At 39.9% G+C, this 25,505-nt stretch overlaps 1 protein-coding gene across 2 annotated transcripts; it reads left to right on the plus strand.

The window, feature by feature from the left end:
• Nucleotides 1–596: 596 nt before the first annotated feature.
• On the plus strand, nt 597–25,505 carry LOC109472050 (E3 ubiquitin-protein ligase RNF31-like). 2 transcript variants are annotated; one of them, XM_019771625.1, is made up of 21 exons: nt 597–709; nt 2,846–4,254; nt 6,969–7,115; nt 7,389–7,682; nt 8,169–8,301; nt 8,650–10,445; nt 10,918–11,068; nt 11,335–11,459; nt 15,071–15,334; nt 15,543–15,731; nt 16,077–16,286; nt 16,810–16,986; nt 17,214–17,312; nt 17,497–17,592; nt 17,716–17,830; nt 18,006–18,118; nt 18,357–18,470; nt 19,720–19,792; nt 22,252–22,357; nt 22,660–22,828; nt 23,253–25,505. In XM_019771625.1, the coding sequence occupies exons 2-21, from the start codon at nt 3,577–3,579 to the stop codon at nt 23,289–23,291; spliced, it is 5,088 nt and encodes a 1,695-aa protein (XP_019627184.1). In that variant the 5' UTR covers nt 597–709; nt 2,846–3,576; the 3' UTR covers nt 23,292–25,505. The 2 variants fall into 2 exon arrangements, with proteins under 2 accessions (XP_019627184.1, XP_019627185.1); XM_019771626.1 differs by lacking the exon at nt 597–709 and adding an exon at nt 2,468–2,482.

The following is a 25,505-nucleotide window of genomic DNA, read 5'->3' on the forward strand; positions in this document are numbered from 1 at the left end:
TGGATCGTGTTTCGCGGGTACATGTGCTTGGCAGGCCGATAAGAAACCAGCCGCGACCCGCTGTACTCTGGCTTCCAGGGTAACTTACAAGGCGGCCAACCTCCTCTGGCAAATTCTCCCCCCTTTTTGTTAATGGATAAAAAAGACAACTGCCTATTGGATTAACGCTATTTAATTTATTAACGTTGTAATACAGGTCTTACAGGTGCAAAAGTGGAAAGTAAAATGACACTTTTTTTTCTGTCAGCCGATCAACATTATCTCTCGAGAGGGCTATTTTAAAAGTAAAGTCTATGCACTACCAGTACTATCTGATTTAAGGGTGCCTGCATGCCCTTTCTCGTAAGACGTAATAAATCAGGCTTTTTTAGTCTTCGCAATCCGTAGGCAACCTCCCAAAAAATTAACGTAATTCGTAATGGCACATTACCTGCAAAGCGTAAAGTCGTAATAAGCTCTGAGACTTTAACATCATTCGTAATTGGCGCCAACGTTTTTAAGCGCGCATGGCACCACGGGAAATTGCCATCTGGTAAGCCGCCCTGGTAAGCCCCACCGTGACTCACCGGGAACCCCCCAAGCTGCGTCTGCGCAGTTCAGCTTGTTTCCGCCGCCCCAAAGCGTACGCGTACATACCCTGTTGGACCACACCTGCATATTTCCTGACAAACAGTGCAGAGTTCTACATTCATTGAAGCCTTTCGGGTTTGTAAGTATAACTACGGAGCTCCTTGGTATAACCAAATATGGACCTCAATTTGGCTAGTACAAGTGATATAGAACGTCCTTGCGGGAATGATATATATATCATATAGATATATTTCTAATCTAGGCATCTTGTTTTTTAGGGCCCTTCTTGTTTTTTTTTCGCCCTCTCGCATTAGATTTAGGGTCTCCAAAGGACGTCATCCATAAAATTTACTTGGTGTGGCCTTAGCTGCCTACGTATACTGCCTTGGTATAATTGATATGTCAAGCGATAACTTACGAATTTTACGTACTGCCAGCTTGTTCGTAGATTCAATACACATATTGGTTTTGATGATAAATGAAAGTGTATAACGTTACTAGATATGCAGTGCTGTATATTGTACTTTTGTGTTACGATACGCTAAATAGGTTCTGCAATTTCCCTACAAGGAAGCCAGACCAGGCACATGCAACTTCCCAAAGTTTAGAATATCGACCGGTCACCCTCTTAGAGATCAAATCGGTTAAATGTTAATTTCATTTTGTTAACATGAACACTGCAAATAGATTTCAGATGTCTTCAAATCGGTTTGCTCCAAGGCAGCTCTTGAAAACCATACTGCGACACATTTGTTGGCCAGCTGTCTATGTTGTGTGTGCAGCAATTATTGATTGCAAAATGCCGTAACGTTACATGTAGTTAGGGGACGTTTCAGTTTCGAACGTTATAGCAAGGGGGTAAACCTTCTTGGTAATATAGCAAGGAGCACAAATTTTGCTGCCCAGCTATGGTGCCCTCTACCACTGTGACTTTTAATAATTAATACTAGTATTTAACAGTAGAGTAGAGAGCATCACATGAGCAGAAGCTGTTTGTTTGACCTTTAAGCATCACATGGGTGTTTGTATCATGTGATGGATCGCTGGGTAGATCTGTCTCTGGCTGCCTCCCAGGCAGTGTTGAGGTCGAGGCCACAACCAGAAGGTCGTCCTTGAGGGGACAGCCCACTAATTCCAGCTCCTATTGGAATATATGGAAAACATTAAAGAATCACCTACTTGAGTGTTCAACTATTGTAAACACATATTGACAGGGTAGTCCAACTTCCAAATTGTCCATTTAGGCCAAAAATTTCACTTTTTGACCAGCGATACATATCACGGCAAATGCAAACACTGGCAGCATGAACTCTGACCCCCTTGAAAACCACCAAAAGACAAGAAGATGGGATTAGTTTTAGAACCTACCAAGCAGCCAGAACAACACTAACAGCCAGTTTTTTCAAGTTAATAGAAATAGAAATAACTCTCCAGCTGGAAAATACCAGCATTCATCCACACATACCAAGAAAAAGGCTGTTTTCAGTTGGTTTAGCTGCACTCAATCAAAGGGGTCTCAGATTGGGCCCTCTGGGCATGCGGCATTTGGTGGCCTTTGCCCTTGAGGTGGTCGCACCATGGTTGTCCTCTGGGACAGGATACCAGACTCCTTTGCAGGCTGGACCCTCTATGGCCGGCCAACTCCTCTGGCCAATGATGTTCCCCTTAGCCGATTTCTACTATTTATTCAGCCTGCAAAGGAGCCTGTTGGAGACTAACCATATGGTGGGGTTGGCTCTCTCAGCAGAGCAGCTGGTTCCAGGGGAGATTCAGCCTGAGCAATGTGGCCAAAGAGCCGGGCTGGCCGTATTTTGGTGGTCAAACTCGAAGGAGGCTGTTTGGTGATGTCGCCTACGGTGACACGGAGTTTGATACAAAGTCAAGCCACCAAGAAAGTTCCTTCCCACAAATGGTGCAAAGACCCTTGTCCATAAGGCATAGATGTTGTAAACCACCTTAAGCTAGACTGAATGGTTTGATCTGCTCTTGCTAGGTCATAACATACAATTTGCATGATTAATGAGAAAATGTCATAATTCGGATTTCCATAGTGGCAATTGCCTGAAACTGAAAGTTTGTACTCAAGGCTGACATTCTGTGAAGCAGATTATCAACTTAAAAGTAATAATAAATGAGAAACATACTTTTGTCAGTCATAAAGGTTAACATCATTTGGCAAGGGTATGAGATCATAGTAGTCTAATTTAATATTGATTGTTTTGTATGTTTTGGATTTATATCCTTTTATTTTCTAACTTTCACTTTTGTCCTTCAGGTTTGAATCCAAAGGCGGACCATATTCTGACCTGACGTAGGAGGTCAACAGCAGGCAAAATTGGTCAAATCAAGTACACTGGTCAACTGTCAACACATTCAGTCAAGTCGCTGCAACAGGTGTCACCAAAGAAACAGTGTCCCTGAATAGACTTTCCTAGCTCACCCTCTTGCATTAGGAGACAAGTGTCAAAGGGTCTATGCCAAACTCAGTGTTTGGTTTACTGATAACATCTGTTGGCTAAATTGTTTTTATTTGAATCTCATTTTTTTTCCTGACAGACGGAGATCTCAAAGACAGATTTTTTTTAGCAAGGACTTTGTCTTTGCAAGGTCAATTTGTTGACACCTGAAATGCTGGCCTGTTGAAATTCAGAAATTTCTTTTTGCTGATTCATTTAACCCTTCTTTTTTCTTGAATTTGAACAATTCTTAGGCAGAGAGGTTAACCAAAATCCTGCACTTTCATCTTGAGTTACATCACATTTATTTTGGCACTCAGGTATGATTTTACTTTTTTAGGACCTTTGGAGATTACTTCATTTGCTTAAAGAAGAGAGATGCCATACTGTCTTTCTCATTAGCACCACATTTGTTTTCTTGCTTATGAGAGACCATTCAGTTTTTGCAAAACCCATTGATTGCAGCCTGAACTGTGTCGTTTGGACATTGAGGAACAGCTGGTAAACTGTAAAGCACCAAAATTACACCTGTTTGGGAAATATACTAAATATGACTGAAGAAAGGGGTTCTCCAACTGCTGAAAGATTGCAGAACATTGACTTGTCAACAGCTCAGTTAGGCCTCCGGGGAAACATCATGGATGCCACAGATGGTTCAAGCCATCAAACAACAACATCTGATGATGGAAATATTGTACATTTAGTATATGTAAGGAGTGAAGCGAGGGTGGTTGACAATGAATCAGTCAGTACTGATGGAGATACTCCTATAGATGAGAGAGTTCTTGATAGCCCTTGTCACCTTAGACAGCCTACCAATACTCATATGGTACAACTACAGGCACCCACTGAAGAGCAACAGGTATTGCTTGTACATGTAACTGGAAATGCTACAGAAACCAATGAAACTGGGTTAAACCCTCGTGGGACAAGTGATAAAGAGGACTCAAAATCTCATGAGCAGGAATCGAATAATCAACACCAAAATCCCAGTCAGTCAAGTATCAATACAAGGATAGAAGGGCTACTGGCCTCAAGAACATTGACCTTGATGGCCATAATAACTAACTTGAGAAGTGAAATTCGGTCTATGTTCGAGCAGATTGGAACACTTTCAATCGCAGTGTTCCATCCATTAGTGGTCGCTATCATACAGAAAAGCAATTCACTACAAGAAAGGTACACCCATGTGGACTTCGCTACACTTCTTCGAGACAACTGCACACAGGTTAGTGTGTTCATTTTGTCAAGGTTACTGTAATTTGTAAATTAGTAAAGTTGACAAGCACGACAGCTGAGAACTTCATTATTATTACCTTCGCCAAGAAGGTTATGTTTTCAGGGGCGTTCGTGTATGTGTGTGTTTGTGTGTGTGTGTGTCTGTCTGTAAACACGATAACTTGAGAAGGCCTTGATGGATTGTCTTGATACTTGGTAGGTGGGTAGGTCTTGATGAGACCTCAAAATGATTAGATTTTGGACCCCCTAGCGGCTTATTATGGTACTGCAGCTGAACTTCCGGTTTCGATATCTCATGATCTAGACATGCTATGGTATTGAAATTTAGATGGTAGGTAGCTCTTGTGCTGGGAAAGAAGTGGCGTGAGTTTAGGCCCCCTAGAGGCTTGCTCTAGAACTGCAGGGATAAATTCTTGAAAATATTCAAAAGGGGATAACTCAAGAACCGGTTGACGGATCGTCGTGATTTTTGGTATGTAGGTAGCTTACGTGATGCTTAATATAATTATGTGACAATTATGCAAATATGGATGTAATTTGCATAATTTATGGGGAAATTCTATAAATCAGCTGCATTCCATGATAGGACAATTGAAGCTTGTGACATTGGTAATTGATAACGAGAGAAACACAGGAAGATATTGATTATCTTAAAAAGAACTTAATTTGCATAATTAATGAGAAAATTTTATAATTATGTAATGATAACTGCCTGGAATTTCATACTTGTGGCATTTGAAAGTTAAATTGAGGTGAACATCATTAAACATAATTTATTGAAATCAGGACCTCATTTGCATAATTTATTAGGAAATGCTAGAATGCATTCTTTGTTAATATAAGACTTTTTGTCTTTTGGTTGAGATTATGATAAAACAATATAATTCATGAAAATTAGGTTCCTATTTCTTAAATCAGGGGGGGATAATCTAATCTAAACTTTGTCAGTCATAAAGATTAACATCATTTGGCGAAGGTATGAGATCGGGGAACTCTAGTTGATTCATAAATTTGATTTACATTTTTTGATATAACTTTTTTTTAGTCTATGTGAACTTGATTTGAATGATTTGAACAAGAAGCAGAAAATTGCATGACAGATAAGTCCCAATGATGTTAATAGTGCTCTCTGAATATCGTCTGTTCAGTACCGGTATTAGAAATGATAAAGGATTATCATTATGAATTATTTATTATTGTAACAGCTACATTGTATGTGCATGTCATCCCATTAGTCGTTTTGGGTTCACCACACCACGAAGTGGTGGTGAACCCATATTGCTTTTTCTGATGTTTCTTCTTCTTCTCCTCCTCCTGCCATTTTTTAAATGGATTCAGCTTCTTCATTTTAGGGCCTAAGGTCCTGAAATTTGGTATGGAGGTACAGTGGGCAAATACCCCTAGGCGTTTTTTAAATTATTGTGATACAGGCTTTTAGAATGGTTTTATTTGAGTTTTTAGGCTGTGTTATAGCAAATGTATTACTGTGTTAGTGTGCCGTGTTTACCACGTCTGGGCATGAGTCATCACAATGGAATGCAGGGCATCAACCAATAGGCATGCAGCTTTCCTCTATACTTCTTGCTGATTGGCTGTTGGGATTTAACTTGATTAACACCTGCACAGAGCATTTCCACCTGCACAGAGCATTTCTTGCTGATTGGCTGTTGGGATTTAACTTGATTAACACCTGCACAGAGCATTTCCATACTGACAGTATGTCTTTATTCAAGTGTTTTGGTAGGTATTTCAAGCTTTTCTGCTCCAGCATTGGAATGCGGGGCATGAACGTTTTTTTATTTTTATTTTGAAAATCAACAGTTTGCATTATGCAATTAAAAATCCTAACCAATAAAGTAGGGAATAGCTATCCAACTGTTGTTTTAGTTGTATGTTACTTCATATTATAGTTATATCAATGTAAATCATTGTTTTCCCTTGTGTTTCTCATTCTTTCCCTGCCATGTCGTAAAATGTGGTGAACCCATCGCTGTATTTGCTCCAAAGCAAATATTGGCCTTTCTAGTTGATAAAATTTTATATATAGTTGTCTAGATATTTGATACTAGGAATTAGACTAAAAGGCCCATACTAATTTGCTGGCGTCATTGTATGTCAGACCATATTGTAATCATGGGTACCTGTATGCAAAAATGTATCATATCTGATAATATAGAGCTTGTCATTTATGCAAACATAGTGTAACTGCAATAAAAAGGAATGGTATCATTTCTATAGAAACTTTGCCTTGCAAAGTTGGGAATTATTGTTGCCTGTACAGTCATTATAACAGAGAGTGAAACTGCATGAAGGTTCTAGACTTATTACATGCAGACTAATCTCATAACTCCCACATGGGGTTTCCAAGTTCCTCTTTCCCACACTCTGAAAACAAACATGCATCAATGACTGTTTCTAAAGAAACAGCATGTGATCATGATGAGTTGCATATATGTGTAAATAAGTTTCTTATGGTTTGTCCTGAGTGAGCACAAAAATTCAACTAATAGTAATAGGCCTTTAGATCTGATATTGGCCAGATTCACATTTATAGCCCTGTATTACTGTACATGATTTCATGTTTAGTTTCTCTGGAGACATGAAGGATTTTACAAGTCAATATTTTCTATAGGTGGCAGATGCAAGTATAGTTTGTATGGAAACAATATTATCTCTCTTACAATATACACTATCTATCAACAGAGACCACAGAAAGTCCTGGACCTCCTTGCCGCAGTGACAATATTGGAGAAATATGCACGAAATCTCCTCAAACCTGTCAGACCTGCATTTTGGAGGATTGTGAAATTTTCCAATGGTATTTTCAAGACAAAAGTAGATATCATTCAGGTGAGTCAAACATTACTGCTATAGTCTTAACCCAGTGGGGAATATTTTGCTTTTAACTGCTTTTAATCTCATGAACATGTTGCTTCTTTGCGTGTTGTTGTTAAAAATTGTGTTTCTGGTTTTAAACAACGACTATATCCATGTACGCCTATATAAAAGATAAAGCTTCTGTTTGCTGAGAATTTGTTTGAATTAACACCTGTTATAATATTGAATCAGACAGAATTGTACTTTTGGCTAATTATAAATTATTTACATTTATAATGTTTCCAGGGCTCAAGGCCAGTTCTACAGAAGCTAGGCTATACCATCTGTGCACAGGATGGACTGGCCTTCCCCGACGACCAGCCAGAACCAGATGTGGTCAGAGTGGTGGAGATCGCAGCAGACCTGATTCAGGCACGACTAGAACTGGAAATGATCATATGCGGCACGCATCCAGAACCAGACACGATGTATATATTCATTCCAAGGGAAATATTTCAGCAGGCTGAACAACTCGCTAAAGAACAGTACTATCAAAGGCAGAGAGAACAGGCTAGCCTGGCTTACTCTGTGGAATCAAAAGTAGGTATTCAAGGATTTCTCCAAGATATGTTTAGCACATATGTCCAATACGTATTTTGATATGCCCATGCATCAAGACCTCTGATGGGCCAGAATCAAAACTTTTAACCAATCATAGGTGGACCTGGCAGTTGATTGGTTGTAGCATGTAACCATTGAAACTTTAATGCAATAGGATGCTATTTCCAGTGTTCAGAACCAAAATGAGTATAATGTTTAAATGCCCAAGGTAAGTTTTGACTGTCAACAATCAAGACTCACTCAGTTAAACTGTAATCCACATATTGCTTTCAGTACCCTTTTTTTCAGGAACTGCAAGTTTATACAAAAGCATACTGTATGTGTACTGTAAGTGTACCTTCTTGTTTGCCCATAGAAACATTCACTATTTTAAGGAAACAATAATTAACAGCCGTACTGCTATGATATGAGAACATGGTTTCACACAGAACACAGTTTTAAGATATTGCAATGACATCCTTTCAGGCTCCAGAACTTCAAGTCACTGCAGAGACAGAGTCTAGTGCAGCTTCCCCTGGGTTTTCTAAAGACCAGCTGCTGCAGAGTGCACCACTGGCAGAACAGCAAATGCAACTACAAAGCCAGGAACAACAGCTTGGTAAGTTTTGAAAACATCTGTTGCCTATTTTCCTTGCAGATGAAATGGAGAGTATGGATGCTATGGAGAGTATGTGATAAATTTTTAAAAGACTTCTTTATGGATTCTCTGAATAGTATGTCTTAAATTTTTTACTTGTACTTCTATCAGTGACAAAAGTTGGGCTAATAGTGGAAATGTAGATTGGAGAAGGAATGAGAATAGATGTTTAATTCTATCCTTTTGTGTATGTCATTTTCCCTGCTTATGTAAGAGTATTAGGGGATTAAGGTTGCTAATGTGTTTGATGACAACTTTGCTTTTAGGTTGTCCATCAACTGATACTATCAGCTGCATTTTATATTATAGCTGTGGCCCCTGCAATAGCGGCTGAAGTCATGTACTGTAAAGTGTGTGAAGAACCAGCCTCAGAGTATTGCAGAAGTTGTGAAGCGGCCTACTGCCCTACTTGCGATGCTCAGCTTCACAAGCACAAGACCAGAAGGTCCCATGTCCGAGTACCCATTGACAAGATGCACGAACCGCCGGGCGAACAGGAGTCACAAGTACCAGTAAACCAGCATCGGTCCCTGCCATTACGGTCAAGTCCATCACAGATATCCCCTGACAAGGTGGCTACAGTGACTCCTAATGTACTGTCGGGCGTATCCCTTGGTGGACAGCCCTTGGATGTGGCATCTGGTGTTAAACCCAGTCAGTCTCTGAGTCCACAGCCTGCTAGGGCAGCGGCTATCACACCTGTAGCAGCACCACAAGCCCATGCAGGCCCTCAGATACCAGATCTCAGCAGAAGGGTGATGAAGTTTGAGATCGAGATTGCGAAGTACAGAGTTGGGATCGAAGAAATAAACGAGAGGCAGAGCAAGTTCTCAGAGGCGACTCCCGAGTTTGTGGAGTTAGAGAAGAAGAGGCAAAATCTGCTGAAGCAAAAAGCGATGGTTGAGGAAGCCCTGAGACAACTCACTGGTACAGAAAGGAGAATGGAGAGACAGCAACAACAACAGCAACAGCAACAAGCATACATGGGCCAGTCCCAGAGAGCTGATGCACAACATGGAGCAATGCCCACAGCCTTGCCTCAAGGAACATATCAGGCTGTGAACTTTGCTCAAGGTCAAGGTCATTTTGTCCAGCCTCAAGGTCAACATCCTCACCCCCAACAGCAGCAGTGGCAGAACTTTGCTGGCCCTCAGAACATGGCAGCAATGTGGGGACAACAGCAGGCTCCCATAAGGCAACCATACACGCTACAATACAGACATCCACCACAGGAGTTTGAAGCCCCATCTAGGCCGCAGATGTCTTTCTCTGAAATCACTTGCACTCGCTGTAGACACTCCAATCCGATTGTCAACATCACCTGTGGGGTCTGCAATGCCAAGCTGCCTTTGATTGACAGCAGACTGATGCAGCACGACTCCAGGTTCTTACCCGAGCCAAGACCATCCATGAGGGAGCTTGGCTTACCAGAAGTGCTGAAGCCACCCCCTTCCATGGAATGGAAGCCTTCACAGAGTCCCAAGGTCCCAGCAACAGCAGCAGCTAGTCAGAAGTCTGAGCAAAGACCCTACAGAGCTGATGCTGTGCCCTTTCAGAAGGCAGAAGATATCATAAGGAGACCTCCCGTGGAACAGCCTACAGCAGGGTTGGGACAGGCCAATATTGGACAGACTGCTGCAGCTAGTAATAAGGAATCCCACAGCCAGGGGCAGAATGCTGAATCTCTTACAGCCAAGTCACAAGTCATCAAACCAGCATCACCACCATTGGTATCATCTCAGAGCTCTGCTGCAAAGCCTCTTTCACCCAGCAAGTCAAAAGGGTACACCCAGAAATGGCACTGTGAGGCATGCACATTTATCAATGAGCGAGATACCAGGATTTGTGCCATGTGCAACAAGACGAGTGACAACCCACAGTTCATAAAAGGGACAGAAGAACAGATACAGGATGTGTCAGTCACTGGAGAGGCTATCACAAATGTAGAAGAATCTCTATCACAGCTGAATCTGGAGAGAGGTGTACCTGGGAAGAGGCCAGAGACGATGGGTGGTGACTTGACACCAGTGGATACACCTGCGATGTTGCCTGGAAAAGCTGAATCTAGAGTTCCTGGTGGGACTATCTCTGAGATCCAGGATCAGGTTAGAATTCATCTGTGGACACATTGTCATGACGTTCCACTTTTCTTCTGTTGGTAATTTAAGCAGTTTTGGTGAATGTTTACTTCACTTTGACTTGAAGATGGATGAAGGAATATTTTTTTTTTGACAAGTACTAGTAATTTGTTGTGTAAGGTTGTTTATCTACATTTGGAGCATGCCCCTTAGGATTGTGGCGCCTCTGGTGCAAATGGGTTATGCCTTATACCTTTCTCCCTTGATATGATCACTTACTCACTCACTCACTGTCTGGTTTATCGTCTGTTGTTCCCCGTCTTCCGAGGGTTAGACGTGCTTGCACTGCACAACTGAGACTTGATGGCAGCTCGCCACTTGCCCCTATCCTGTGGGTTGATGTTGTGTTAGTTCAAACAAAATTGAGATGACAGAAAAAATATTTGAAGCAGGCTGGAACACTGGTGCGAGGTATCATGTTTTGTAATTGTATTTCTAGATTTGGAGGGAGAAGCAGCTTGCTAAGAAGGAGGATGAGGAGCGTCAGAGAGCGTCCCTGTCCCCTGCACCACTCATGTCCAGACCACCAGACACTGCAGCACAGGGGGTCACTGACATACCTGACTCACCCATGGCTGAAAGACAGCCAGGTAACAGTTTTCTTATTGTTGTGGAACCTATAAACAGGGAGGCGGAGGTGGCATTGTATTGACGTTATTACAAACAGGATTCCATAACAAAATTGCTGTATTTTGCAAACAAAATTTGAAAGTAAGCATGGATGGTTGTTACCAAGAATACAGACAGTTAGTCAATGTGACATTATTTCCATCCTTTTCAGACAGATGCTCCGTTAGATTCATTCTTAATTTTTCAGGTTATTTTCACTCATTGTCTCATTATTTTCTGTTGTTAGACCTGTCATCTTTGGGTCAGCAAGGAGAGGTGGAAAGGAGACCCATGAACATCCGGGAACTACAGGAAAGGAAAAGACAAGAAGACATGAGGACAGAGGGACTACAGATGATCAAATGGTTCAGGGTATGTTCATTCTCATTAGTACTACATTCATTCATTGTCTTGAATAGCTCAACGTTAATTTAAATTGAACAATACTCAGTAGTCAGTTGTCAGATATTCTAAATTTGCTGCATTTTCTGCTTATCAGATACTACTTTAAACCACGATTTTTTACTTTTACATGTTTATTTGTTCGAATGTTGTGCCCGTGCACAAGAAAGGAGGCAAGCAGATCAAGGAAAACTACAGACCCATATCCCTCCTATGTTGTGTGTCAAAGGTCTTTGAAAGAATAGTCCATAATCAACTGTCCTCATACTTCCACAGTAACAAGCTTCTCACTGACCGTAATGCCGGGTTCGCCTTGGGAGATTCCACCGTTAATTCATTGACCTATTTAGTCCACAAAATTCATCAAGCACTTGACCAAGGCCTCGAAACCCGTGCAGTTTTTCTTGACATATCTAAAGCTTTTGATAAGGTTTGGCATGGGGGATTAATCTTTAAGTTGCGACAACTAGGAGTTACTGGGTCTCTCTTATTATGGATTGAATCCTACCTGAGCGATCGTAAACAGCGAGTTGTTATAAACGGGATGTGCTCTGAATGGCTATCAATTGATGCAGGTGTTCCACAAGGGTCACTTCTCGGCCCATTGCTCTTTCTTGTATTTATAAATGACCTTGTTGACAACCTACGAACAGATTCCCGTCTTTTTGCTGATGACACCGCACTGTTAGATCATGGATCCCGTTGTCTCAGCGAACGGACTGAATCATGATCTCAGTGTAGTGTCAGACTGGTCAGACCAGTGGCTTGTAACATTCAATCCCGGCAAAACAGAACTGATGACCTTTTCCTCTAAAAGAAGAAAGGTTCTTCACCCACCACTATACTTTAGAGGTGTTCAGCTGACTGAAACTCCCTCTCACCAGCACCTTGGCTTACATCTCACTCCAAATTTATCATGGTCACTCCACGTGTCAACTCTGGTGACGAAAGCAATGAAGCGAGTTAACTTGTTGACAAGAATATCAAATTTTGTGCCACGGAAAACGCTTGAAATCCTGCACAAAGCCATGATACGTCCTTTACTTGAGTACGCCAATGTTGCCTGGTGTGGTGTTCTTATGAAGGATTCAGACCTCCTTGAGTCAGTCCAGGTGTCCGCTGCCCGGGCTTGCACAGGCACAATGAGAGGGACGAATCACCACCGCATTCTATGTGACGTCGGTTGGGAAACACTTGCCAACAGACACGAAAAGTTCAAACTTGTTCACTTTTATAAAATGGCCAATGGCTTAGTTCCCAAATATCTACAAGACTTGGTTCCCCCACTTATCCGTGATTCCACCCCTTATGGCCTGCGTACTGACCAGAATTATCTCTCTTTTACCCTCAAAACTGAAAAGTACAAAAAATCTTTCTTGCCTTCTGCTGTTTTCTCTTGGAACAAGTTACCCCAGACCGCCAAAGAATCCCCATCCATTCGTGCATTCAAAAATGAATTAGAGTCTTGCTTTGATAGCATGCCTAGACATCCTCACTACTCTCACGGCCACGGACACCATGTGACTCACCTTACCAGACTCAGGCTTGGTTTCAGCCAGCTGAACTACCACCTATTCCAGCATCACTGTATCAGTAGTCCCGAGTGCAAATGTGGGCATCCGAATGAGACACCAGAACACTATTTATTACACTGCAAATGTTATAATACTAAAAGGACCAAAATGTTGTTATCCATATCTTGCCTTCATCTTGAAAACATACTTCCTTCCGACCCACTCAACGTAAACGACGCCACATTATGTACTTTACTTCTTACAGGTAGCCCCTCCCTCCCATACCCTACCAACTGCCGTATCTTTGATACTGTAAGTCCATTTTTGATTACGAAATCTTTAAGTTCACGGTTTTCACGAAGACGCTCTTCTCGTGAACTCACCTCCTCGCGAACCCATTCCGTACGTACCACCCCCCTCCCCCAAACATCGTGCGTCTCAACTCTATACTAACAACTTCTACATTACGTACTAGTAAATGACAAGACTCAACGAATAACAGCAGACTTCTTTTCAGAATCAAATAAACTTTATTCAATGAGCATATGGTTCACGGAGTCATTATTTTGTTACTAGTAATACAAGTGTTTCTTGCGAAGAACGGTAAAACTAAAAGTTTACAAAGCCGACTAGACAACATCAGTTTTAACAAGAACGCTAGTTCGGCGATAACGTAGCGGTGAACAGCTGTAAACATGTGCAACATCGTACATACGGAATTTTACAACATACATCGGTAAAAAGTTGTGGTCGTGTACAAGCCACGTAAAGCAGAATTATTTACGGTACGGTAAATCGAAAAATAGAACCAAGCGGGATAGCGTGGGTCTTTGTCTATACCTCGAGAGATCAAACTACACGAGTTCAACGTTAGTCACCAAAGCTACACGCAAGAAAAATCATTTCACAAGATTTCCATACATCCCAAGAAAATTTACGCTTCATATACAACATTAACAGGTATTTTTAGGGAAGAATTGCACGAAAATCTACCGCCGAGTAACCGCCGAGCCGATCGCCAAATCACAAGAAATCCAACATGGCGGCATTTGTTTACATAGCGCGTTGTCTAATGGTCTAAGTTTGCTTGATATTTTTTTATTTTTTTTTTACAACTTGTTGAATCAACATGGTTTTAAACGTTCCCAAACAGCAAATTTATAGAACAGTGCTCTAAAATTTCATAACTAAAGATGATTTACGCGAGGACTACTGTGCAGAAGTTGGCAACATTTGCGAGTCGAAAGTTCAAACATGGCGGCGGCTTTGTTTTTACTCACGCGCCCGTCGGCTCACAGCGGCTCAGATCCCTGTGCGGTCCCATCCCCTGGCGATGCCCATGTTGTTGGCGATACTGTCCAGTGCACCCAGGACCCAGTTTGCATGGATGGGCTTCAGTTTGGACAGTGTCATGTCCACGGAACCATGTTCTAACCGCGCGTACCTCGCATGTACCTCACGCGGAAAAAAAATTATTGACTGTCGGTAAATTTGCAGACATGTAACGCCTTGTTAAAAATTACCGACTCGCGAAGTCAGAGACCTCGTGAACTCCTAAATTGCTCCATCTCGTGAAATAAAGCATTCGTGAACATAACTGGACTTACAGTATTGTGTTTAACTATATCCACCACTCTGGAAGATTTGACCAATCTCAATAATGTTATGCTAGGTATTGGTGCGCCAGCCACTTTCATTTTATGTTTATGTTATACTTTATGTCATCTTTATGTTACATTTGTATTATGTTTTATGAGCAGCGGATTTACATAAGCACAACAAGTGCTTCCTATCCAATGCTCAAAAATCCATGTGAATAAAATAAAAAATATTTGCAGTTTTCGTGGTCACTTCTGTACCATGGACTTATCATTACTGTGAACAAATAATTTACTGACTTTCTTTTTGCTGCATGCACCTGATGCCACCACAAACATATAGTTCCGCGAACATGTCCATTTTTCTCAGGACTTTTGCTACCATGAACTTAAAGTGATTTACAGTTTTCTGTCTGATTGGTAGTATGTTATAAGATAGTAATGTATTCTGTCTGTGTACCTTGTACAGGCAGCAGAGAATGCAGGGTTTCTCCCAGAAGAGGTGCAAGCAGCTCTGCTCCACTGTGAAAACGGCGACCCTGTACAGTGGCTAAAGGAGAACTGGCAGGGACTCGTGGCCAGCATTGCAACACAAGCGACAGAGGAATCAAAGAAATTGAAGACAAACATAGTCGGAGTCATCACCACACAGGAAGCAGCGGAAGCTCTCAGGAAACAGGAAGGAGACATTGCCAAATCTATCAAGGAGTGCATCGACTGCAGACGGAAAAAGGTATTACATAATCCTTTCACACTGAGTAAAAAGAAAACTTGGTGCACGTCTCTTTAGAAAAACAGTCTAACATGTTACTATAGGCTAAATTCTCTTGAATATCTGCATTGAAAGCATCACTGTTTGTTAGCATGAAAGTTCCATCTGTGTTGGTATAATACATAATGACAAAAAGGCTAAACTTTGTGTCCAAATGTTTGTGTTCCAGTTCATCTATGTGATGGAGTTCCAGGAGTTTGAGCAGGATCAGGTGCTGGCGGCTCTACAGGAGAAATGTGGTGACGCGGAGAAGGCCATCCAGGCCATACAACTGGAACAACTGAGACCATTCGAGGAGCACATCTGGAAAGAGGACGAAAACCGCAACCGAGTCGAGTTGAAGCCAGGGGACTTTGAGGTACGTTAGAGTCTTATCTCTGTCATTGTTTTTTGCGTTACTTTTATATTTGCGGTTTTCTTGATCACTTCTGTACTGCAAACTTATCATTATTATGAAAAAATAATTTGCCTTCTTTCTTTTTTTGCACCGGTCGAATGTATAGTTACGCAAACATTTCCTTTTTTCTCAGACTCTAAACTTTTGCTACCATGAACTTAAAGTGATTTACAGTAGCAGTTTCGTTTAGAAATAATTTGGGATAACAGCAAAAAGATTTTTTGTAACCCCTCCCTCATCTTATGAAATGGAATATTCCTTGATTATATCAACTAAAACTGCACTGTTTTTTTTTGTTTATTTCAGAGAAATGTAAGAATGCTGTTATGTCAGTTCAACCTCCCATCTTGGGGCAGGGCTGAACAGGCAGTGAAGTTGATTGAGAGTGGAGAGTACGATGAGTATGACTTTGAGGACATCATCGAGGCTGTGAGATCCTGCCAGGGTCTGGAGTCCTGTAAGAAGTACCTACAACACGAGTGTCAGGTCTGCACGGACGTGCTGCCACAACATAAGGTTAGTTCCTGGTCACAATGTTTTGTATATTAACTGAAAGGAACCTAATGCAATTGTCTTGTTTGAGCCAATATTCTATGTGTTTATTTTTTAATTACTAGAATTCATTCTGGCGTTATAGATATGGTGGTTGAGTAAATGATCTGTCAATTTGCTTATCATGTTTACAAAGAAGCCATGAAAAATATATGACATAAATGTACTGTAATCATCATTTCAGGGTGTAATCACTTCTAGGGAGGAACCCCTCCCTTGACTGACTCCTGTCTTTTTTTAGTCTCGCAGTTCATAGCAATGTAGGGCCCATATGTTGTAGTCTGGTTACCAAGCTTTTATCATCTCTGCAAATAGCATAAAACTTTGGAGCCAAAGTAAGTTTGGTAACCAGGCTACAGGTGTTCAACTGTAACATTTGAAAAAATTATTTTACATGTACCTTGGTCATTTGTCATCCATCTCTATTATGAATGTTCATTATATACAATCTTCTAATGAAAATATCAATCCCCCCCCCCTCCTCCAGCTGCTGGTACTGACCCACTGTAGCTGTGAAGTCTGTGTGTCCTGTATGAAACAGTACTTCACCATCACCATCAGGGACAAGAACATCAAGGACATGGTCTGTCCTGTCTGTAGTCAACCTGACCTCGACGATGATGAAGATGCAGAATCTGAGTTCTTCAACCTCCTTGACATAATGGTGGGAATATTGTACATCTCTCAGGCTGTGCATTTTTTCTTGTTTCCTGATAATAAGAGATGATGAGTGTAAGTGTGGTTGATTACAAAAGAAGCCGCACAAAATGTGTCTTTATGGTATAGATTTAAGTGACAAGTATTTGACTTATGTGATAATTGATAAGTTGATAAGTTCTCAGCTGTTATTTATAAAGTTGCTCATTGTCTTCAAATTTTTTCCTGTTGCAGCTGAAGTCAATCTTGGAAGCACCAGTCCATGGACTCTTCCAGCAGAAATTGCGAGATAGGACACTGATGAAACTTCCTAACTTCAGATGGTGCTCACAGGTAAGTTCACTAATCACTTGTAGAGTATTAGAATGAGTGAATTCAATCTTTATTCTGTCACAAAATAGTATTGAAGTCAATTGATTTTGAAAGTGGCCTCACTGTACGGATAATAATTGAGCTGTACATGTATGTTTGTTGCTCTATTAAAGGTTTTAACAATGACTTTGTTCTTCACATGCAGTGCTCATCAGGGATGATCAATGATCAACCAGATAGGAGGCTGAAAATGGTGTGTGCGGATTGTGGATTTATAACCTGTTACAAGTGCAAGAAGCCTGTAAGTACCATTGTTTTGTTCTGTGGTCTGTGTCTTTATCTGCAGAATAATTCAGCAGAAATGAAAGTGAGATAACTTTGCGAAGCATGTCAGGTTTAGCAGTATTTGTTGATTATTTTGCAGTGGGAAGACCAACATGAGAACATATCATGTGAGCAGTTCCAGGCCTGGAAGGAACTAAATGATCCCCAGTTCCAAGCTGCTGGATTAGCTGCTATATTGAATGAAAGTGGCATTGGTGAGTAAAAGCATCACCCTTTTCACCTTAAACAGAGAATATTATATGGTACTGAAAACAATGGCCATTATACTGAAGATGTCTAATTGTTGGACAGGTTTCTTTTTCGCTTTAAATTGTCCTATGTAATATATCTACTGCTATTTGATATGATGGTCACTTTTTTCTAATGCAGACTGTCCCAACTGCAAGTTCCGGTATGCTCTGGCTAAAGGAGGTTGCATGCACTTTCAGTGCGTCCAATGTAAACATGAGTTCTGTTCTGGATGCTACAACACCTTCAGACATGTAAGTAGCTTGCAGTGAACATTCCAGATTCTTCAAACTGAGACAGCAGGTTTTTGGAACATTATTTATCATATACATGCACTGATGCACATGTATATGTATATGTATACAGGATGTCGTTTGTCAAAGGTTTTATCTCATTTACCAACAAAATGTCTCCAGTATAAATTATAGAATTTAACATTTTTCTTTTAAAGTAAGATTACTTACAGTACATCATGTATCTCTGTCAATACAGAACTGCACAAGGTTTGCCTCCTGTGCACGTAAAGGCCTCCACGCTCACCACCCAAGAGACTGTCTGTTTTACATGAGAGACAGAGACCCAGCACAGTTACAGCAACTGCTGAATGTGAGTTGACTCTCTCTTAGAACCGGTCATTCGGCAGTGCAAGTCTTCAGTTCAATGATTATTACTGCCTAGTATAAAGGATGACAAGAACTTGACAACAAAAGTTCATAGAAGCTGAAAATAGAAGCCAAAAATCAATACTTGATCCTGATATACATCACAATGCAATGTGAGTTTTAATCAATATAGTAAAAGCTAGCTAATATTTGGTATACCGGTTGTCATCTCATTGTTTGCATGTTTGTCATTACTGTGTATTCTCACACCTTTGTAGTCTATGTTGTACATGAAGGCCCTTCTTGTTTTTGTTTTATATATACATGTATAGCCCTCTGCATCTTTCATACCTATCCCTGTGTATTTAATTACACCATAAAATTTTTTTATTAATTTGTACCACTTAACTCAGTTCAAATATTTGCATGGCACTTAGTTTTAGACAGCGCTTATAATTTATCATAAATTGCAAACATTGGATAAAAGGAATGTTGTTAGCCTTATCAAGACTGCCACCGGAAGAGTTTTTTTAGACTGTTTGCATAGTACATCAAAGGCACCGGTGTACGTGCCACAATTTTTTTATGTACATTTGTTGCCATTGTCCCTTTTAACCTACGAACTTCAGAATCTGTACTATTGTAAATATTGATTTCCATTAATCAATAGGTCTAGGGTTATTGTGATAAAGTAATCCAAGAGGCATACAGATCTCATTGGTCATACATTGTAATGTAAGTCAGGTCACGCATGATCAGACACGTCAGAACTTGCCTTGTCTTGCCATACCTTACTGTGGACCAAACAAACACTTTACTTCTTTGGTTTCACAGCAACAAATCTTGTTAAGCACCAACAAGTTCCGTTTGTATGGAAAGCTTTATACTAAAAGCGACATAAAATATATAAATATCCACCATACAAGAACTTAGTCTGTGAATGGGGGAACTGAGCAAAAGCTGAACAAACTGATCAGCTCAAAAGCCTAGCAATGGCTAACTAGAACAAATTCAAATTTTTATGGAGTCCAGTAAAAAGATGGAAGGTTTCAAAATGACTTATTAAATGATTTTGCTTGTTTATTTTGAAAAGTTGTAACAGTTGGATTAGGAATCCCGAAGCCTTGTATCAGAGTCTTCAACTTGAGAGGTGAAAAAATCAACCCTATAATGAACCATCCCCATTACATGGTGCCTGAGCTACCAAAGACCAAGTAATGATGACTCAAGGTTTTCTTGTTCTTACCTCACAGGATAACGATGTGGAGTTTGACACAGACCCGCCCCCTGCCTCACAACAAGCTGAGAATGCTGAAAATCCACCAGGTACATGTAATGCCACCAATCACTAGACACGGCTGAAGGAAATTGTAGTTCTTAATGATTTGAAGGGTGGAGAAAATAAGATATACACATATGATACACATGTTTGTGTATATTACGCACTGTTGTGGAAATGATTACCTATATACAAATGGAGTACATGTAATTGAATTTTTCCTGTTTCTTTTGTAGCAATGCAAAGTATTTTTTGCACAGGTACCTGTAGTGCATTTTTGTAGATGAGTTCCGACTAAATCTTGCAGAACATGCCCAATGACAATATATAGTAACATTACTTGTTGCATTCATGGGCACTACATGACCTTCAGCATGCAACGGCAAAGCAGGGATGCGTGGAAGGGCAGCTTTGCACTTGAGTGTGTTTTGTGAAAACAGATGCAGATGTTACTCTTTTATGCAAGCAGGTTTTTTCCCCCAGGGTTATTTGTTGGTTAAGGTTTCAGTTCCTCTTTTTGTGTTTAGTAATTCAACTCTGTTAGCTATTCTTAACCCAGTTGGAATGTACCAGACACATTTGCAAGATTAGGGAGGTTTCACTAACAGTCATTTTGTACACATTTTGCATAAAATCCATAGGTGTTCAACTCTGTACACTTTACATTCCGTCACCGAATTCACCTTCTTAAGTCTTTATCTGACAAAGGTTGAGGGGGAATTCCCTAAAAAAATCCCTCTTTATTGTTCAGTAGTGAATGGATGCTGTCATGACATTGAATGCATGGGTTCTGTTTTTAATTGCATTCTACCAGTGCTATAGCAACCACATTCTACTCACAATACAGGCAGTATTACATTTTGTTTGCAATGTCACTTCAGTTGCAAACAATAACCCTAAGCCTTTGTTCAGGTACAGATCCTTTAAGACTCTGCTACAAAAGAAAGTTTATTTTTGTGCATGGACCTGTTGGTACAAGTGTTCAAATATTCATTTCATTTATCAGGTATGCTACATGCCTACCTGCAATTATGTTACAGAACATAAAAAATTCTATCATCATGATTTTCCAGTATGCATGATTTATTGATACTGACCAGGGCTCGAAATACTGGGCGCATGTGCACCTTAGCGCACCCAAATTTGGAGCTGTGCACCCAATTTTTTTCTGTGATTGCACCCAAATATTTTCGTAGTTTTACGTATGTAAAGATCATGTTAGATGTATAGTGGTGTACAAAATATTCTTTACATCTAAGTGTCAGAAAAATAATCAAATCATTGTTGTAGTACATACTTTTCTTTGGAAATGAAACATAATTAGTTATTGCTGACATTCTAGTTATTCTATTTTATATGGTGCAATAAAAAAAAATTGTGCACCTAATTTTTTTTAAGTTGGGGTGCACCAGTGCACCTAATCCCAAAAATGAATTTCCAGCCCTACTGACCCAAATGGTATTTGGTTGTTTTCTCCTTTAACATACATGTATGAGAGGTACATGTATCATGTTTCCCTACTAAGTAATATTTTCCATTACTCATGCAATGACATGATTCATAGTCAATGTTCACATTGAGTCAAATCTTAAACAAATTATAATCAATGACAATATACAATGTGCATTCACTAACTTATTTGCTCAAGATTCTTACTCCTATAGGCAACTGCTGGAAAAACCATATAGATATTCAAATTTGCTTTTGTTGTCTTTACTGCTAACACTGTCTTCATATTCTGTCAGCATCTCTGGAAACAATGTGTTGATTGTCAAAGTTGCAGGACGGGTGTAATATTACTCATACCAGGGATTCCCAAGTTTGAAACAGGATGTTTTGGCCTGTTTGGGCCTGTTTGCCTGTTTGAGTGGAGAGAACAGTCTTGACGTGACCACAGGCATTTTCTCTGCATAAAGGAGTGGTTATTTGAACCTGACTCAGAGTGATTTGCACTACACTGGTTCCATGCAAATGTTTTGTTGATGAGTCATACAGGAGAAGTGGCTCAAGAGCCACCTAGTGACTCAATTTAGCACTGCAGTACAGTGAACAGACAAGTATTGTAAAGAAGTACTCCTAATTTAATGTGTATGACTATGACACTTAAACTCATTCAACTCAATGATTTGAATGGTACATGATGTATACAATAATATATTATTTGATACATGTATTGAAAAGAAATTGTTTTGATATTTGGCTGTCATCTCTTGCAGGGGCCTTATGAAATAATTTCAACATTGTCAAAGATAATATTTTCAAAGATTAGGGGGGTATGTTTAAATGAACTACAACTGTACATGTATACTTGACTGTCATATGATCGTACACAGTGCCAGTTGATTGCTAACAAAATTAGTGGAAATTTTGTCTGGTGATTGCATTCAAGCATGCGTTCTTCTTCTAAGTGTAAGTATTATTTTGCTGCTTAATACTTTTTGTTGACTAAACTATAGTGTGACAGCAGTTAAATTCTAGAATTCATACCAATGTTTCTGCATTTCAGTTGGTGGAAATCGGTGCCAAGTCATGGAGCAAAAGGAAACCAATGACGGCCTACGAGATGACCACTGCGGCCGAGAGGCCCCCCCTGGGTATGCAGGACTCTGCAGGTGCACATTTAATATTCCCACATCAGATGTTCAGTGAAAAATATATACTTCATAAATTTGGAAATGATAATGACTAATGTGGCAATCAGATGCTAACAAAAGTAGTGGAATTTGTCTGTATTGGTCACTCTCAATCATACATTTTTGCCGTAAGTTTAATGCAAATTGTGTTATTCGATACAGTTGTTGCTGTATTATTCATAATCAGTGATGGCAGGCTAAAGTACAACGAGTCAGGATAGAACAGAAGTCTGATTTTAAGATATAACGTTACAATCTTTTTCAATGTCTCCTGTACACAGACTCCACTACAATGAGTACCTTGTTGGACTGATAAACACCCACAAGATAGACCCTGTAGTAATCATGGACACTGATGAGCTCAGAGCTCTTCTTCTGAGAGAAGAACGACAGGTGCCCCAACCACAGAGGAGGGAGGGGGAGAGGGCCTTCTGGCAGAGACTGGTTCAGGTGACTATGTCTACATTACAAGACTTTTAGATGTGTAAAAAGATGCATAGCAGAGGTTGGTGGACAGATCACGATTAGAAGCATAATGGTAGATTGATCAATGAACCTTCACAAAAATTAAGTGTCAAAGGTTTTAAAACAGTAATGTGTGAAGACCTCTGCGAGCTTGTGTTTGCGAATTCCGTATGGAATACACAATTCAGACATACATGTACTTGGCTGCAATGTATTTTATTAAATGAACCATTCATTCATTCAAACTAGCTTCATTAGAGTGAGGTGGCTCTTTCACTTTGCATATGGCATTTGTTTTTTTGGTTGATTTAATAGTAAGGCCTCCAATATGGATTCCTTGAAATAAGTGAATGTAATGCACTTGTACAAAGTTACATCAATGTCATTCCTTCCTATTTTGTTATATTAGGAGGTGAAGGAGAAGTTGCCCCTACCGTCCCACACCTAAACGGCTGTGACGATTGGGGGGCAAAGTCCGACTGCCACCTCCCTGTGGTGCCTCCTGGGTAATGCCAACGGCAGTGGCAATGTATTTACTGACGTTGATCACTATAAACCCTTGGAAAATCAGTTGGACCGAGCCGAAGAAGACAATCTATCAGAAATGGATCAATAATTTCCATATGTGAATATTAGCATTTACTGAAACGCTTCAAGTCAAGGAACCCTTATGAACTGATAAGGGAGCTAAGTTGACTACTTTCTTCACCAACAATATTGCTTAGAGCACATGTATGGATGAACAAAATATATGAATTAAACACTGGATTATGAAGACTTTCTCCTTCCTTCAAAACCTGCAGTGAAGAGACATTCTGCAGTTATCCAGGACTCACAAGGATTTGTCATTAGTAGATGGGAGACGATTGACAAGACATTGCCCATCTTAAGGAAACATATGTCATGCACCATTGGGAGATGAGTTACTAGACACTGGGTTGTGAAAGGACTTTCTCCTTCCTTCAAAACCTGCAATGACGAGACATTCTGCAGTTATCCAGGAAGGTTTGTCATCAGACTCACAAGGATTCGTCATCAGTAGATGGGAGATGATTGACAAGATATCGCCCATCTTGAGGAAACATGTCATGCACCATTGGAAGATGAGAGTTTTGTGCATTGCTCAATGAAGCTCAACTGGTGACAAGATTCTATGGATTCTTTCAACAGATGTCTGAAAGAGTTGAGCAAATTGTTCATTGATGCTGAGAAGGCTCATCAGGATTGGTGGATTCCTCAGACCAGTGGATGACTGAAAGCCTCACTGTGCATCATGCGTTGTTTACCTGATGATGACCAAAAGAACTGAACAGCACTTTAACCACAATAAAAAATACACAAAAAATGTAGCTGTGTACTTAAGTATTATTATGTGTGAAAAGTGACAACCAAATAGATAGTGTTTATATGTAATGACTTTATTGTATTGCTGAATGTTGAACTGGAGATGGGGGGAAAACACTGAAAAAAAGTTAAAAATGGACAATATGCCAAAAAAAAGTAGAAATGTGTAGAAATTTACTCTTTATAACCTCTTTGTTGTTGTTGTAGCTGTTGTTGTTTCACACCTCAAGTTACTGTAAATGTTATTAAGGGAATACATACATGTATATACCAGTGTAAATGTAGTATGAAAGAACACTAAATATAAACATTTAGAAGAAGTTTGAAAAACGGTAAAAAAAATAATAGTTACTACAGCTGATTCAACTTTGTTTAAAAGAGTTTTTTGGGGCACTGTACACTACTGTTAACTGCCCATATTCTGTTCCAACAGTTTATTATGACTCATAAGGATTCATGTTTAGTACTGATTGTATTTCAAAGTTGGTAGAAGTTTACATTTCACAAGTTACTATTGTCAAACTGAGAGGGTGTACATATATGTTAGCTTCTGAGCATTTACTAAAAAGAATGGTGCTGTTTATGTACCAGCATGTACATGTATGTGGAAAGTTAGAAAAAAAGACTTAAACCCAACGTGTGCATTAATGAAGCTATTGTATGTCATAGTTAACATTAGTATGATGATCATAACATCTATGAAGGTTAGACAACCAGGAAATGAGATACACAAGAAAAAATTTTGTCATTCAAGCAACTGGATAGATTTTGAATCAGATGTTTCAAGCAGCATCCGCTACTTTTCATCAGTGATCATGATCATTTTATTACATTGTATTTTCATATTCCTGCCCAGGATCGGGTCTGGAAAGGCAATGTGTAGCCATGAATATTTAGAATATAAACATTCAAAACATGACGATATACAGCAGATGAAAGTATTATGTAGCGCATGGGACTAACTTCGTGAAACTTGTGCATGTAAATTATTTTTTGGTTTAAAATATCTATTTTGTTATATGTTGTATATATATACATATTATATACATTAGACTCGTAGTTTGTTAATGTATGAATCATATAAAAGCCCGAAAATACATTCGTGTGATGTTATTTTTCTAATAGATCTAGATCCACTGTCGCAAAAGCCTGCTGTCGCTTACAAACGTCGCTGGGAGGCGCTGTATCACCTGCCAGGGCGTAGTCGGTTCGGTCTCCAAGCATATACTAGTGGTTTGGGTGGCTACAATATAGTATCAAGTTGTCCAACGGTTTCAGGCAGCCAATGTAGGCTCCTTTTGCCCAGCAGAATCTCCTT

Source organism: Branchiostoma belcheri, unplaced genomic scaffold (genome assembly GCF_001625305.1).
Source record: "Branchiostoma belcheri isolate BF01 breed outbred unplaced genomic scaffold, Haploidv18h27 scaffold263, whole genome shotgun sequence".
Classification (NCBI taxonomy): Eukaryota; Metazoa; Chordata; class Leptocardii; order Amphioxiformes; family Branchiostomatidae; genus Branchiostoma; species Branchiostoma belcheri.

Bases quoted from the DNA above. Each gene is read 5' to 3' on its own strand.
- LOC109472050 (XM_019771625.1), top strand. From the start codon at position 3,577: ATGACTGAAGAAAGGGGTTCTCCAACTGCTGAAAGATTGCAGAACATT. The intron at 18,119-18,356 runs GTAAGTAGCTTG...CTGTCAATACAG, and splicing joins GCTACAACACCTTCAGACAT to AACTGCACAAGGTTTGCCTC. The intron at 19,793-22,251 runs GTACATGTAATG...TCTGCATTTCAG, and splicing joins GAATGCTGAAAATCCACCAG to TTGGTGGAAATCGGTGCCAA.